General features: G+C 41.1%; 1 protein-coding gene across 2 annotated transcripts; it reads right to left on the minus strand.

The window, feature by feature from the left end:
* Window positions 1-1,362: 1,362 nt before the first annotated feature.
* LOC143331732 (uncharacterized) lies at window positions 1,363-15,461 on the minus strand. Of its 2 annotated transcripts, none has more exons than XM_076748866.1 (18): window positions 15,268-15,461; window positions 14,911-14,963; window positions 14,363-14,438; window positions 13,541-13,698; window positions 13,237-13,320; window positions 12,985-13,041; window positions 12,638-12,838; window positions 11,876-12,076; window positions 11,639-11,693; window positions 11,447-11,537; window positions 11,211-11,352; window positions 10,817-10,921; window positions 10,378-10,486; window positions 10,086-10,281; window positions 8,827-8,901; window positions 8,338-8,440; window positions 6,932-7,026; window positions 1,363-6,519 (listed from the first exon to the last, which is right to left on the minus strand). In XM_076748866.1, the coding sequence occupies exons 1-18, from the start codon at window positions 15,293-15,295 to the stop codon at window positions 6,384-6,386; spliced, it is 1,965 nt and encodes a 654-aa protein (XP_076604981.1). In that variant the 5' UTR covers window positions 15,296-15,461; the 3' UTR covers window positions 1,363-6,383. The 2 variants fall into 2 exon arrangements, with proteins under 2 accessions (XP_076604981.1, XP_076604980.1); XM_076748865.1 differs by having other exon boundaries at window positions 11,639-11,696.
* Between the last annotated feature and the right edge of the window lie 481 nt (window positions 15,462-15,942).

Genomic DNA, 15,942 nt, shown 5'->3' on the forward strand with positions numbered 1-15,942 from the left:
GGAGGCAGCCCAAGATTAATGGGGCTCTGCTGAAAACGGAACAAAAGCTCACATTTCCGAGGTAATGAATCGCTCTGGTACTAAGGCATCTTCACATGGTGTGCCCGGGCCCCCGGGGAGGTTCATTACAACGAGAGGAATAGATGGATCCTCTGCAGCATTTTCAAACAGGGAAAGCAAGCAGGCGAGCAGGAGGAAGTCTTAAATCGTCCCAGACATCCTGGTTGCTACACAGCCTCAATAACCAGAAGAGAGATAAACAGCCTCCTCAGTGCTTCTTAAATGGGTGGTAAACATTACACAGTAAACCAGCTTGTTTACCTTGTCCCACTCATACACAAGGCGTTTAAACAATAAAGCTTGGCGTGGTGCAGACTGGTTAAGTAATGAAGATAAATCTGACAAGATCGATGGCTTCAGGGAGCGAATGACAAAAATCGGCAGTGAAGTATATTTCCTTACCCCTTCACAAACACCAGCTTGTTTAATAAGAGACTCAAACTGCGCCGACGTGCCACTCAGCATTATCTGTATTAAAGGAAGCAGGTTTCATTTGTACAGGAAGCACGCAGTTTGGTAAGGCCTGGAGGGCAAAGTTTTATTACATGTGTCTCCTGTTATAAATCACTGTCCGAGGTATAAACCGCAGATTAATGGTGACGTTATTTTGTATGGCATTGTAGAGGTTAATCTATGGTTTTTGAAAAATGAATGACACACAATGGGAGACAGCCACTGGACAATGTGTGAGAGAGGCCTGCGTGGGGTTTAGCATTAAGAGTTCTGCAGGACTGAAGGTGATGTATGGAAGCGGGCATCAGTTATTGGAAGTCAAACTCCTTGAGGCAACAATGAGAGGATTTACAGGCCACGACATTCTTCATGCCCTTGAACATGTTACCTCCAGATATGTAGGTCGATAGCAGGATGAAATACAACCTGACGGGAGGTTTTAATGATTCCAACGCACACAGGCCACATATTTCTTGCCCCATTAAGTCACAAAAATACTTGAAGGAAACACGAGTTGAGACGTGCCCGACGCTTACGTCACGCTGTGTGCAGCGGTGCCGTGAAAACCCAGAGGTCCTTTTTGTTTACAGGCCTCTAATCATGTTAATGACACTGTGCTCCCGTTCAGGCCATTTTTCAATCGATCACAGAGACAAAGACCAAAATAAAGCGACAACACTCAGAATACGTGTCCGTTCACGTCTGACGGAGATGAAAGAGATGTAAGGCTCAACCTTTAAACTGCCATTTATCAGGGAAGATAACAAAGGGAGTCAATGCCATTATCCTCCCCGTCACCCTGCAGTCTGTGTGTGTGTGTGAACATAAACATGTACACATAAAAACCTGCACACTTAAATAATTTATTCAAAGGTAAAGAAACAGGAGTGAACACACTTCATGTGCAGAAACATACAAATCATGGATGTTACAAGGAGCAAACCAGTGTTTTTACATGATAAGTTACAGCTATTATAATCATTATATTGTTTAAAGTGTTGAGGATTGTGGTGTTTTAGATTTTTTAGGCAATGACTGGAGAAAAAAAAGGTTTCCAGATCCCATGAAAAGGCCCAAACCAACGATGATGCACTGATTTAGCTTTGCACTCCTGTAACACTGTCAGCTTCATGATGAACAGTTTTAATAAAAAGGACCAAATCGATGCAGCAGAAACAGAGATAGTCTTTTTTTATTCCACAAATTCGTCTCCCTTGTCAAAACCTGCCACTGTCATTACCCACAATGCAACTCCCCCACTGACAGCTCAGTCAGAGCTTCTGGTGCGTTATGCTAGTAGCAGCTAATGTAGCCTCAAGCGGAGATGAGAGGTGGGCTACAGAGGTCTGGAAAATGAACGTATTTTTAACTCCTCGTCCTTGTTTCGTTTTCAATCTTGTCTTCAGACCCAACTGATGTTGACTCAAGTGACATCACTTGAGGCTGTTAATCAGATTTGGTGCAGCTCTCTCTGGAGCCACAAAAGGTTTTCTGAAACTTTTTTCCATGTGCAGTACTCTTTAACATGAACATGGGCACTGTTAATTTTGACTAAGTTGCACATTCACCATCCTGCAGCTGTAAATACTCAAAGTGCACCAAACGTGTATTAATCCACAGCTGAAAATAGTCCCCAGCAGAATGCACCATTTGCTTCTATTTGATAAGCGTTTGCTGAAAACGACAGAGCCCAGCTGTTTCAGGACATTAATGAGCCTCTGAATGGAAGTTTAACATAAAGATTTACATATTTTGTAGGAACCAATGGGCCGGGGGCTCAGCGCCACAGGAAATGCTCACAGACAGACTTATGCAATGTGGTTTTTAGTATTTTCATGGGATCTGTTGACAGTGAGAAAAAATAATCCTTTAAGGCCTTGACCACACATATACGGATATTTCCTCCGCCACTAAAACAAAATATCTGTGTACACACCAAACTCTCAAACAAGCATGTCAGCCCAGTAGGAAGCAACAAATTCTCAATAAAACATCAAATAATAATGAGCATCAGCTCGTTCTCCTTTAGCAAAAGTAACTTAGAAACACAAACAATAATAGTTAATAATTCATGTATTTGTAGTTATTTCTGGCCAATGTTTTCATGGCAGACACACGTTCATTTCACAAAGCAACGATGTGCATGCGTGAATCCAGATGATGGTGTCATTGTTTCCACGTGTGAACACAGAAAGCAGTTTTGAAAAATCTGCACTTCAGAAGGCATTTACAAAAAAAAAAAAAAACTAAACCGCTGTTTGTGTGTGAACAGGAAGCCCCGACACAGGGAAAATGTTTGTTCTGCAAAATCCACACACATGTGGTCAAGGCCCAAGTCTCTAAAGTGGTGTTTTTTATCATAGTGAAATGAATTTCAACCATCAAACATGATACGCTCATTAAAAACCTCTTATAAGCCTTTAAATATGTCAGTAACGTATGCCTTTATTGACCTGCGCATCAACACGGACATTTGAATGATACATCAAAGGATGTGATTAACATAAAAACTTCTGTCTTTGTACAGCAGATATGAAAGAGGACTTTTTAATCTTCTGTAGGTCGTCCTTTCTGTAGGTATTTAACAGCAGATTATCAGAGATGAGTTCAAGGGTGGACAAAAGACTTTTCTCCCGCTCTTGTCTAAGCAATAGATACCCCATAATCAGGAATGACAGTGTGGACAAAAGACTAGACATTCATTTATCTTCCCTATATGACCCTGATGCAAATGAGGAAAATGAAAGCAAGCAATCAATTCCCTAATTGGGTTTGCGCTATTTTAACTTGTTAAGGGGGCCTCTGTCTAGATTAAAGAGAAGGTCAATTTCTCATTGTGACAATTACTGTATTCATTTCACAGTGCAACAAAGAAATCCAGCAACGGTGGAGAAGAGGCCGCAGTGAAGCAGATGCCTCCCCATTGTGTGAGTCTACCATCGTATCATTTCACAGATCTCAGTCAACGCGCTCTTTACAATCTGTTCGCTTCATAATTATACATTTGCATCTCAACATAAAGAATACAGTGGGTCACCTTTTAAATTACTGGTCGTATTAGTAATTTTATGAGATCTTTGACTGAATTTCCAGTAGCAACAAACCAAAATCTTTAAATTCTGAAATGAAATTCTTCAAATATTAAGGGAAAAAAAAAACATTTCTGAGGAAGAAAGTGCAAAATTGTCTTTTCATGTATGTTAAACATGACTCCAACGAGTCTCTGAAAACTTCATCTGGAGTATTTCTCTGCAATGTTAAATATTCCTTATTAAATAAAAGAAATTTAGATTTGAACACTCAAAAATCTGCTCAATCTTCTGCTTCGGGACTTTGTGAAAGTGTTGTTGTCACATTTGAATAACAGCATTAGGTAGGTAACAACCCTAACACTGTCAGCTTGATTTTAATACTGCTAGATCTTCACTGAAGTCTCTCCTGTAAAATACCCAAAATCAAGATTCGAAGAGGTTTTTTTTGTTCATGCAGGACCACGTCACTCATAGCGAGAAGCCGATTGGGCCTTTAGACTGCAGAGACAATGCTCCTGCACGAATTTGTTGGAAATACATAAATAATATAACTCTGGTGTGTTGCTCCAAAACACACACGCTGCTGTGTTTGAAGTGTCATTCCTTTAAGAAAAGGCAAGCAAACAGCAGCAGCCCTGCTGGGAAGGTTATGAGGTTGGAGCAGAGGCCTGTAAGCTGAGCAGCTGCAGAGCTGCTGTGGAGCGTTTATTTGGGCTTCCTGAGAAACAAATCAGACTGTTGATATACAGAATGAGTCAGCTACTCCCTCATGTCACATCAATAGCTGATTTAGCGGCGGAGGGAAACCACAGAATTAGAATAAAAATTAGATTATGTATCCCTGCGCTAAAAGAAATGCATTCAATTACTCCAACTCAAAACTTCTCTTGAGGGGGAGTGAGGAGGCTTTCTGCTGCATAGCCATATATCAAAAAGCAAAGCGTGGGAGAGCAACATGTCATGTCTGCTGGTTAATTTCTGTTACTGTGTTTTCTTGTTCCCTTTCCCTCCTGTCGGGAGGGAGAGCGAAATCTGTTAAAAGCTCTACAAACCAAGCAGCCTTTTAACAAGACGCACTTAATCTTCCTGCTGTTTGCTTTAGTTAAGTGAGGGATTGGCTTCATCCGGGCCGGAGCGGCGGGATGTTGATTCCAGCCAGTTTGTGAACCCTCACCTCTTATCAGTCTTTATCTGCATTTGAACAGGTTTTTAGCAGCGCACAGCCGAGCGGACCAGTGAGATTAAATATAGAGTTGGTAATGTATCAACAGCATGGCTCAGTGCTGCCTATGGGTTCAACCAGAGTTCATGTTATTACTATTACAGGCCTTTCATGCTCTCCAATCTCACGCAGATCAAAAGGGCTTTGTGAGGTATGCCACAATCAGCCAATTAATGCCCACGAGTACAGCTGCTCTGTCTGTTAGGTCAAGACTAAGCACTTTCCAACTCTTTTTTTTCAGCGCTCATTTTTAGGCAATTATTCAGCTCTTTGGGAAGGTTTTGTAATTCACACCCCACATGTTGCATAACCGGAGTCACAAAAGTGACCTTGAACTGCTCAAGTCAAATAACAAACCTGCTGGGCTTTCGCGAAGAGGGATCTGCGCAAATCCCACCCACATCAACGGCGAGGAGACGCAGTCGAGGGGATTGGAGGGAGGTATTTTCGGCTTAGAAGAACCTGGCTTTAGATAAAATCTCTGGGACAATGGTGACTCGTCAGGTGTTTAACTGGCACTCTAACTCCGGCTCGGGCTAAGACGACTGCAGAGGGCTTCTCACTCAAGGACACTGCAACAGGATACACAGCTGCTGCTGGGATTAATCTAGGGATGTTTTAGTGGTGGGACAGCGCAGAACCGCTGGGGCTCTCATCCTAAAGTCACAGCTTCCCCTGACTGCACAGCGATATCCCAAATTACACTGAGTTACACGCTGAGGCCTGAACGATCCCGCTCACAAATCTCATGCAGTTTATCATGAAGGTGCCTGTACTGTGTGTATACTAGTGACAACATCTTTCTACACTGCTCCACCTCCACCCAGTCTTTGGTCTTGTCCTGTATATATATTAATGTGTATGGCACAACATAAACACGCTCACAGTAGAGGCTTTGATTCCCTCTGGGCTGATCCATCATAAACTGCAGCCACAGTGCTACGAAAAGGCACTTATTATAACAGTTTGCACCCAAACATCACTACACTATAACAGATTCTCCCACAGACATGCCATTACAAAATGTACACATATATGAACCAATAGTTACCCTGCACATTTAAAAAAGAAAAGCACAACTAAACATGGCACAATAAATATGCCGGTAGCATAACTACTCTTAAATCACAGCCTTTAAAATGAAAGCAGAAGAGTTTCTAGCCCCAAAGTTAAGGGATAAAGGTAATGGTGCCACCTAGTGGTGGCTGGAAATCAACAGAAAAATCTGTTAGGAACAATTTAAAATCGTGCAACAAAGTAAAAATCAAGTATTTTAGCACAATCTTTAAACAGATTAGAACATCACAAGTAATCCCTGACAAATAATATTGCAAAGGAATGCCCGAAGCATGACGCACATGAGTTATTACTATAATACAACAGCAACATAGTTCAGTGTGTCCTTTGCATTTGTACAACAATGGTGGGCCATCGTGGTTTTTCCCAAAAAAATGCAGAACAACAACAACCCAAACACAATTAGCCTTTTTTGCCACCAAAACTTCACAAGATCCAAAACCAAAGATGGAGCCGAGGTGACTAAAAACAGCCCGTTGTGGCACCACCACTGCGTCAAACGTCAAAGGAAACGATGCATGCTCGTCGTTTTTGATTTCCTACATGTGATGATTTCCCAGCCTACTGGTGAATTTGTCCCGGTCGACGTTCTTGTGCTCTGGGACGTGTTTGTAGGTGCAGTCCGACCTCGTGCAGCCCGTGGTCCTCCAGAAAAAGCACTCCTTCTTGTACGGGCTGCAACGACGGGAAAAACAATTTCTCACTGCGAGACTCAGTGTCAAAGTTTAGGCTGGTTTAAACGCTTAAAGCACGATTTAGCATGTGTTTCTTTATGATCAGGAAGGAGCAGGAGGCCTGAAGTGGCAGCAGTCCTTTTCATCTCTCAATGATAGAAAATAAGCAAAATAACTACTCATTAATTTTTCTTCACTCATATTGGTTATTTTATACTTTGCATTTATAGATATCCTTCTTACATCCACCATATTTTAAAGTTAAACAGTAAAATAAAATACGCCTGACAATAATCTTGATTTTCTGCCATCTAACTTCTGTGATTTTAATAATTTTACACTCCAAGAGAAGTAAAATCTGAATTCATAACAGAAGTGAAACAGTGCTAAAGCAGTGAAAAGCATGTTCTTACCCGGGCTGTGAAGAGGGGTCAGTGGCTGATTTGGACATCATTTGGAATTTACTGGGATATCGCACGGACAGCGGAGACCCCTCCACCACCATTCCCTGTGGAGAAAACAGACTCTGAACATCTGACAAACACGTCAACACAAACAGCAGGTAAAATCAGTCATTTCGCTCACTGAGTACAGTCAGTAAGTCAAACCTCTGGGCCGATCTGGAGCAGATTTTCCATCATAGTGAAAGCTTCTGAGCAGCTGCTTGTCAAATGTGTATGGTTTATTTTCTCTTGTAATTGATTAAACAGTTTCACAGAACCCAAGGTGACGACTTTAAATGTGTGGAGGACTGAAAGAAACAGAGCGATGCAGCTGCAGCCCGTGTATTTGAGCTTAAAAATTTAACAGTTCATCAATGCTCATAATAGTTACAGATTAATTCAGCCTCAGTTTAATGCGTCATGGCGTGACAGTTATTAATATTGCACTAATTTATGCAGCAGCGCACAAAAGCCGTCAGTCACAGCCGAAAACGTGCAAACAAATAAGTGTTAAAGCGATGGCTGAGGGACAAGAAAAGCTCGACTTCTGATAACTTGCATTTATAAAAACACCATTATTTCCTTGCATACTGTAAAATCACGGTCCTGAAAAATAAACGCTTTAAGTGACGGTTAACAGAGCCGCACTGGAGAGAAAAGAAAAGAGAAGACGCCTCACGGAGAAACGGCTGATAAGATTCATGTCAGATTTGATTTGTGTGATGGGAAAACAATGCTGCAGTTTCAGAGGAGCAGACAGACTTCAAAGCATGAATAACCTGACAGAGTGAGAAGAGCTGCAGTCAGTCACTGCTTCAGCAACACATGATCAAAATAAGTTTTCCCCCTCGTCTCCAACTTCCTGCTCCACTTAAAACCTGCCAAGTTGTGAATACAAACAACTGAACATATTTTCTGACTCCCTTCTTAACTTTGTATTTATACGCAGTTTAAATCCTCGGAGCTTTTGGAGCATCCACATCTTTCTCAGTCTCTTGTTGCTCCTGTCTCAACTCGTCTGAGATGTGTTGCTGCGTCAAATTCAGAAAAAGCAGATATTTCTAAAAGCCAATGAAGCTGATGAGGTAAAACGTTAAACATGTAACGTTTATTTAACCTGTTTGACATAAACCTGTTTGAGTTTATGTCAGACAGGATTGGCAAATCATCACATCCTGTTTTATTAACGTTTAAGTTCAAAATGTTCATTTAAGGTGTCCATTTTTTGGCTCCAGCTGAAGCTTTATATCGACACTAAATGTAATAACCACTTGCTGCTGACAGTGGATTGACGACACGCCCTTCAACATGCTGTCAGATTAATGTCAGCTGGATGCCTAAACACATAAGATCCTTTAAAATGAACATATACGTACATTAATACACTGGATGGCTCTTTCACAGTCTTCCTTTCTGGTGTAGTTCACAAAGGCACACTGGTGTTCCAGCAGCATCTTGATGCTGTTAACCGTCCCGGCTCTGAGAGAGAGAAAAGGCATAAACATTAAAAATCCCTGCAGGGCGACTTGCTTAACATCCTCGAATCGATGCAGACAAATCAACACGTCCATTCAGCGGCAAAAAGATACTTAACAAGCTCAGAGTCGATGCTCTTGAACCTTCTGGTGGTCAAACTCCACAAACAAACGTCGCATCACCAACGCCAACAGCAGAAACTGCAGCTGCATCTGTTACATATGCTAAAATGTGGCTCTTTGCCCTTGTTTTCTCCACTTTATCATACTCTACATACTTTAAACTGCCCTTTTAATTCTTTGTATTCTGGTTGCTGAAACTTTCTGTGCTGTGAAGCTAAATGAAACGATCCTCAGAGACGTGGAGGAGATCAGGCTGAGGCACTTCACCTGCTGAAGAGCTCGTGAAGTGTTGCGTAGGTGACAGAAGGCGCCAAGGATCCAACCCAAACGGGGAAGCGCTTCCTTTAGAGAAAACAGAGGAGATAAAACAACACTTTAAAATAATGTTGCACTCAAGCACGATTCAGCAAATGATCCTGAAAACACCTGAATCCGTGAACTCCACATTCACGTCTGTTCTTGCACAGGAAGCCACCTTCGCTCTGCAGTGCAGAGGAGAGTCAGCTTAAATTCAGTGAGTACATGTACAGTGATAAACTAGTACTGCATCAAGCACAACAGTCTGTTTGAGACTGATTATTACTGCAAAAGATACTAACATACAGTAGTAAATGGATGATATTTATATTTCCACATTTCCACGATCCAAAGTGAAACTAAATAACTGAGCTCTGCAGACTGATGCATGCAAGGAAAACTGAAACTAGACTGAAAAAAACTAAAATTTGATAGTATTTGGGTTTCTGGTCCTTCGTTAGCTTGGTTTTTGAAGTACCTCTCTGAAAGTGGCAGTGTATAAATTTACATCTCCATCTCTTACAGCCTCTTCATGTGTCTTAAGGCGTCCTCCTGGGCTCAATACTTGGTCCCACTCTCTTCTGCATATTTATACATAATGATATACCTCATTTTGTTAGAAACACTCATATTCACTTATATGCTGATGATACAATCTTCTATGACACTGGTCCATCTCCCGATGCGGTGATGAAATCGCTTACGGATAGCTTTCTTGAATTACAGCAGGCTTTTATTTACCTTGATCATGAAATGCTGCCAAGACTAAAGTTATTTGGTTCAGTCGGAGGGGTGCTGCGTTCCCTTCCACCTTGAACATTTCCCCTCGAGGTGGAACCATCCTAGAGCAGTTTACGCTCTATGAATACTTATCTGTCCAGATAGTGTTATGTTCCCCCATGATGTCACCACGATGCAGTTGAAGGTCAAGGCAAAACTTATTTTCTATATATAAATTGTTCCTCTTTTACTTTTGCTGCCAAACACAGTTCACATTTTTCTGACTTTTCTTAAATGTTGGCTTTTTAAAATTGTAACCATGGATAAAATTACCTTTAGGCCTCTAAAACCTTCACAAGGTAACAGTCTGAGGCACATATGCAACCTGTGGTGAGGTGGACATTTTGCCACTTTAAAGCATTACAAGCAGTATTAAGTAGCATTTTTCACTTTAAAATGAAACAATCTGCCATTTTAAAATACACATTAAAGATACGCAGTCAACTTACGGTTTCACAGAATTTCTTGAGTGAGGGGTCGGTGACTGAGATTTCGATCTGCTTTGGCCCGAAGCATCAGACTCTCTGATCTGCTGCGTTCTGGGGCGGCTCGTTTGTAGGACAATCCATTCTCCTTCATCGTCCTCGTCATCTTCCTCCACCGCCGGCTGCTGCTCTGCAATGTCTCTACTGACAGCGGCGGCATCTGAAGAGAGCCAAGAAACACAGAGCTCAAATACCAGGACATCACTGAAGAAAAGGGTCATCTCTCCAACTCTGAGAAACATTTTGAGACATTAACCTTCAGGACCAGGATTACTGTCACCGCCAAACAGAGCTTCGACGGCTTCCTCTAACGTGGCGTGTGATTTCAAGGCCTCAGAGCTCTGCGTCCAGCTGAAGCCCATTTCCTGAAACGGAAGTCCAAAAACAAGCTCGGAAACTGACATGATACCAGCGTACAGATGTTAAAGTCTCAAGGGACACGTACACTTTTTATTTTTAGAATTTAATAAAATCATCAATTCTCTCTGACACCCTGCAGATTCGCCCTAATGCTCATGTAATGAGCATGAACGCCTCAAAAACATGAACTGAAACTGTTGAATGAAATATAAACCGGCAGAGGAAACTAAACTATTTCCTATTCTTCTCAGTCACTGTGCTGAGTGACAGTCCTTTCATTTTTAACAATTGGGCTTTTTTTGCCTTGTGAATCTCTGTACGTTAGCTTCTCCTACCATGAGGTGCAACGTCTGCGCTCGTTTCAGCTCCTGCGTGGCTTCAATGCTCGAACTTTCCAACTGCAACACCTCCTTATAGATGAGCGAGGCGTCATAGTATCTCTGGAGAGGATGTGAAGGAGGAATTAGAGAGGATTTAAAGCACATTAATTAAGTGATGCAGCACTTATAGTGCAACTTTTAGTTAAGCATTGGAAATGAGGGGAATTAACATTGTAGATTGTGTACTTGACTCTACTACCAACCTCTTGACTTGCACACAGGTTTTACAACAATATTAGGTGTTTTTCTGAATGTTCAGCCACTTGTAACATAAAGGGAAAGCACACACACAAAAACAAAAGGTGCACAGTGTAAGCAGGGTTAACTGGATACAGGATCTGTGATTTACCTTGAGCCCACAGAGAGCTTTTCCTTTTCTAAATAAACCTTTTATCCAGTTTGGCTCAATGCAGAGTGCAAGGTCAGCATCCCTGAGAGCGCTTTCATACTGCTGCATTCTTTCATAACACAGGGACCGATTTCCAAATAGCCTGAAAAACAGTAGTAAACATAATTCAAGGTCATTAACAGAAGCCTGCGGGTGCTTTAATGAAGGCTGAAGTAAATGTAAGTCCATGGTCTTACTTAAATTCCTTTGGGTTGTATTTAATAGCATCGGTGAAGTATTTCACAGCCATCTCATACTGTCCAGAGGCAGCCAAACGATTTCCAATACCTGGAAGGAAGACCAAGGACAGTTGTGCTCGCTTCAGTGCCTTCACATCATCATTTTGTCAAAGTCTCAAAGAGAAACATTTTAATGGAAATACAACCTACCAGCAAGCTCTCTGCTTCTTCTTGCAAAGTCCTCTGCCACAGGATCCACTGCTGCCTGCTGACATTCAAAGTAACACATTAGTCTGTGAAGCACGCCGAGCACTGCAGGAAACACCGGACTTTCCTCCAACCTGAACTTTAAGATTTAGTTCCTGTCTGGTGTGACTCAAGTGTAAAATATCTGCAATCAAGCAGGTTTCTGCTTTTCAACCCTTTACTTGTTTTCAGCATTCCCACCTCTTTATTGGGTTCATGTTTCTCTTCCTTCTTTTGAACCTCAGGTTTCTCCTCAACTTTCGGCTTTTCTTCCTTGGGCTCCTGACCTTCCAGCAATTTAGATTTTTTCTTTTTCTTTTCTCCTGAAGGCCTCTGGTTACACGTCTCCTCAGCCACCTCAGAGTTAGCCGTCGAAACATATGAATTATTTACCTCCAAATTCTGTGGAGGGTAATGAAAAACAAGATGGTGGTGTAAAGATAATCATCCAAAAATGAGCCTCTGTGTCAAAAATGAGCCTCTGTGTTTTGTCTGATACAACAGGGCCAATCTTTAAAACCTGAGGCCGGTTTCACAAAAGCAGTTTTGGACTGTGGCTTAGATAAAACCAATAGTCTGACTTCAGACAATGTCTAAAATCATCCGTTGCACAAACAGTACAAAAACCTGCCAGCATCACTACGTGAGTCAGAGTGCATAGCTGACATGCTGTGGCAGATCTCAGTACTTCTGCTAACTCGTAAGTCAGGGTCAGGACAACCAAGACTCCAAAAAAGCTGGAACACTTTTAAATAAAACAGAATGTAATAAGTAGCATCGCTAACGTTTAAAGTTTTTAACTACATTTATGAAACCAGCCGCTCAAAGCATCACTTCAAAACATTTCCAAAAGCATTTAAATTATTCTTTTACTCTTATTTTAGGCTATTGCAGACCAATTAATGATTCACAAGAAAACACAGTCAGTGAGCGACACACAGAAGTGTTAAAATCTCCACAAACCTTTTGCTCCTCATCTTCCTCCTTATACATCTTGACATGATTTTCTTCTTTATTATTATCACTGCTCTCATCACATCCAACCGCTTCAGCTGCAATTTTTGATTTACCAGATTCAGGAGATTCATTTGGGTCTGTGTTATTTTCAATAACAGGATTTTCTTCCTGATTTTCAGAGGAGTCTAACTTTGCTTGTTCTTCCTCCTGAGATAACAACAAAAAGATATTAAATGACATTAAGTAATCATCATGGCTTTGAAAAGAACATGGCGTCTGGATTTTATTTCCAGACTACAACACTTATGTGTACTCGTTGCAATTCATAGTGAGATGAGTAAAACAAGACTTACAGGTAAAACATCTTTAACTGCATTCTCCTTTTCTAATCGTTTCTTCTCTTTTTTACGCTGTGACACAATAAAGAAAAGTGTTGAAAGACATTGTCAAAGACAGGGAACCGTTGCACACTCTTAATGAAATATTTGGGGGGATTTCCAGTGATCAGCACCTGACAACAACCCTTAGTGTGTGTTACATCTCCACTTAAGAAAAAAACAACATTCAAAATGAGGTAACATCCTTATAATTCTGCCAATACTGACCAATTTCTTACGCTTGTTCCTCTTTGTTTTCTCCTTACGCCGTTCCTCTTCTTCAATCAATTCCTTTGTATGTTTATCTGCTTCCTGAAAGAAAAAAAAACCTAAGATGAGTCAACGTTCAGGAAATCCAAGGGATTAAAAAGACACTGTAAAATATACTATTGTTTAAAGCTCTTAAATCTCTGAAGTTCTTAAATGTATTCCTCATACAGTGAAGTCAAGACAGTCGAGTGACAAACCAGGCATAAATAATGAAGCAGACGTTAAAGTTTCACTTTCTAAGAGTGAAACAGAAGAGTCATACCTCATCGGTAAGCTGTCTTATTCGTGGGTGTGGTTCTAAAGGCCTGTGAGAAACATTGCGTGGATAGAAGTCATCATCATCATCATCGTCGTCGTCGTCATCATCATCTGAATATAAGCTGTCGTCGTCCAGGTTTCCAGTCCTTAAAAAATCAAAACCTGGGAGATACAGACAAACACAAAGAGCAGCCATTATTTACTCTCATTTCAGGTTAGCACGCGCATCATCTGAACTCACAAAGACATTTAAATCAGATTTTTCTTTTTTTTTTGTTAAAGGACAGGTAAGTATACTGTAGTTCACTTTACAGTACTACTTGTTGTATGTGCAAAGGCAGAACTCGGCCATTAACTCTTCTCAGTCTGACTGATTTTGGCGAATAATCTCCCCAGTATCCTCCATCAGAACTGTCTGTCAGGTGGCTGAATAGCTTTGGACTCTCAGACGGTATTTTAGTCGTTGTTGAGATAAAAGACTGCAAGACAGACACTGGGCTGGCCATCTTGCTATGGGACCACTAGCAACATGCTCTCTTCCTGTTGCTGCATCTTGAACAATAAATGCATCCACAGACACGGACTTTCACTGGATGATTCAGGAACTGAGTAAGAAGACAGTGAACAGGCGTTACCTGTTCATCCTGCCAACACCTGACGCCTCTAAGAAGTAAAATAAACAACCTTTATGTACTTGTGCAGTGTCGATGAGTAAGAGCAAACTAGTCTGATTTGGTTCACTGGTTTTTAAGTCCAATAATACCGGGCGTTTTATCCCCACTTCTCTTCTCTACCATCACTACAGCCACTTCAAAAAACGCCTTACCGAAAAGACCAGCGGTAAAGGCATCCAGGAAGGAGTTCATAGCATGACGTCGGTGTATGAAATCCATCATAGATTCCTGAGGAGGAAGAAAGATCAGCTGATTATGTGTGATGTTATTTTTTGCAGTTACCACAAAGCTGACAGTTATTATTGCTGCTGTAACGTTGAGACGAGTAGTTACTGTTTTACCCAATGAATGTCATTGATTTTTGTAAATATCTACTTTTCCTGAATTTGATGCAGCAATAAGTTTTAAATATGCTGGAACAGGATGGAGCCAGGTTCACCACTTTGTGAACACATGATTGGATGAGGAAGATTAATACATGGATTCAGGGACACTTCAGAAAACTGTTGTCTCTAAACACAGTTTGTTTGATCGCAGTCTGTTTTTATCTATGTTTTACAGAGTCCCAGCTGTGGGGGCTCGGTGTTGTGATAACGCTCGACCTTGTTGCACGTTGCCAGCAGCGCACTGTAAACCGGAAATACCTGTTATCTCACAGCGATAATAATACAATGTAAACTGTCCGGTGAATCATACTCACATGTGTGTGCATAAGTCTCGAGTTTTCTCGAAATCTATCAACAGGAGCGCCACCTGAGAGGTGGAAAGAGGTAATGTTCAAACACATCACAGACATATATATATATATTTTTTTATTAAAGACATGACTTTAACGTTGCTAGGCCTTAGTCAAAATCAATGGTTAAGGTGTTACAGTCACATTTATGACGTTACTGCGCTGAACTCACAATACGCCACAATGTTAGCTAGCTAGCTAGTAAGCTAAGTAACGTTAGCTACTCGTTTCACGAAATAGGTCAAGTTTTCAGTAAATGAAACTCAGGGAAAGAGGGAACGTTATCAGATGACAAAATGAAAACCACGGCTTTGCTCATACCTTGATAAATGTCCTTCTTCCTTTGCATGATGTCAACTTATTTCTTTTTACTCGTGTCCCGCTGTTATTTTTAACGTTACGTCTGTCTTGTTGAAGACAAATTGTACAATAGTACAGCGATGAGTGTGTTTCTCTTTCCGCGTTTAGCCCAGGATCTTTCGTCGCCCTGAGTTTAACCGTTCAGGCCGTCACCCGCCTCCAAGGAGTTCCACCAATCATCCCTGAGTTTTGCTGTGGTTTGGGGCTCTGATTTGATGTCGGTCTGCCAATCCTGGCGAAGTAGGCGGGATTTGCATGCAGCGTGCTGCCTGAATAAGAGACTGAGGGCAAGAAGTCCCAGTGTCAGTTTGTTTGCGGTATCATGATTGTTGTCGATGCCTTTTCGTTACGTTTAATAATAAATATACGTAAAAACAGACAGAAGTGATGTAAATTTCCGCACAATATGTTTATTACATCAAATACATAAATCACATGACAGCATAACTTCAAATTACAGGCCCATAAAAATATCATTTACATATTTCTATCAGTTGTATTTACTTTAAAACTCACTGGATAAACCCATTGCTGTATGACAGGGTGAAACAGGCAACTGCCTCATGGACCACATATTCAATTTACGAGTTGGTTTATGGTAATTTGATTAATGTCAAGGCAAATAATAAGACCCTC

Source organism: Chaetodon auriga, chromosome 14, assembly GCF_051107435.1.
Source record: "Chaetodon auriga isolate fChaAug3 chromosome 14, fChaAug3.hap1, whole genome shotgun sequence".
NCBI lineage: Eukaryota > Metazoa > Chordata > Actinopteri > Chaetodontiformes > Chaetodontidae > Chaetodon > Chaetodon auriga.

Excerpts from the sequence above, each read along its gene's own strand:
- LOC143331732 (XM_076748865.1), bottom strand. The coding sequence starts at position 15,295 with ATGCAAAGGAAGAAGGACATTTATCAAG. Across the intron at positions 14,964-15,267 it reads GAAGAAGGACATTTATCAAG|GTGGCGCTCCTGTTGATAGA; the intron begins GTATGAGCAAAG and ends TCCACCTCTCAG. Across the intron at positions 7,027-8,337 it reads GAGCCATCCAGTGTATTAAT|GGAATGGTGGTGGAGGGGTC; the intron begins GTACGTATATGT and ends TTTTCTCCACAG.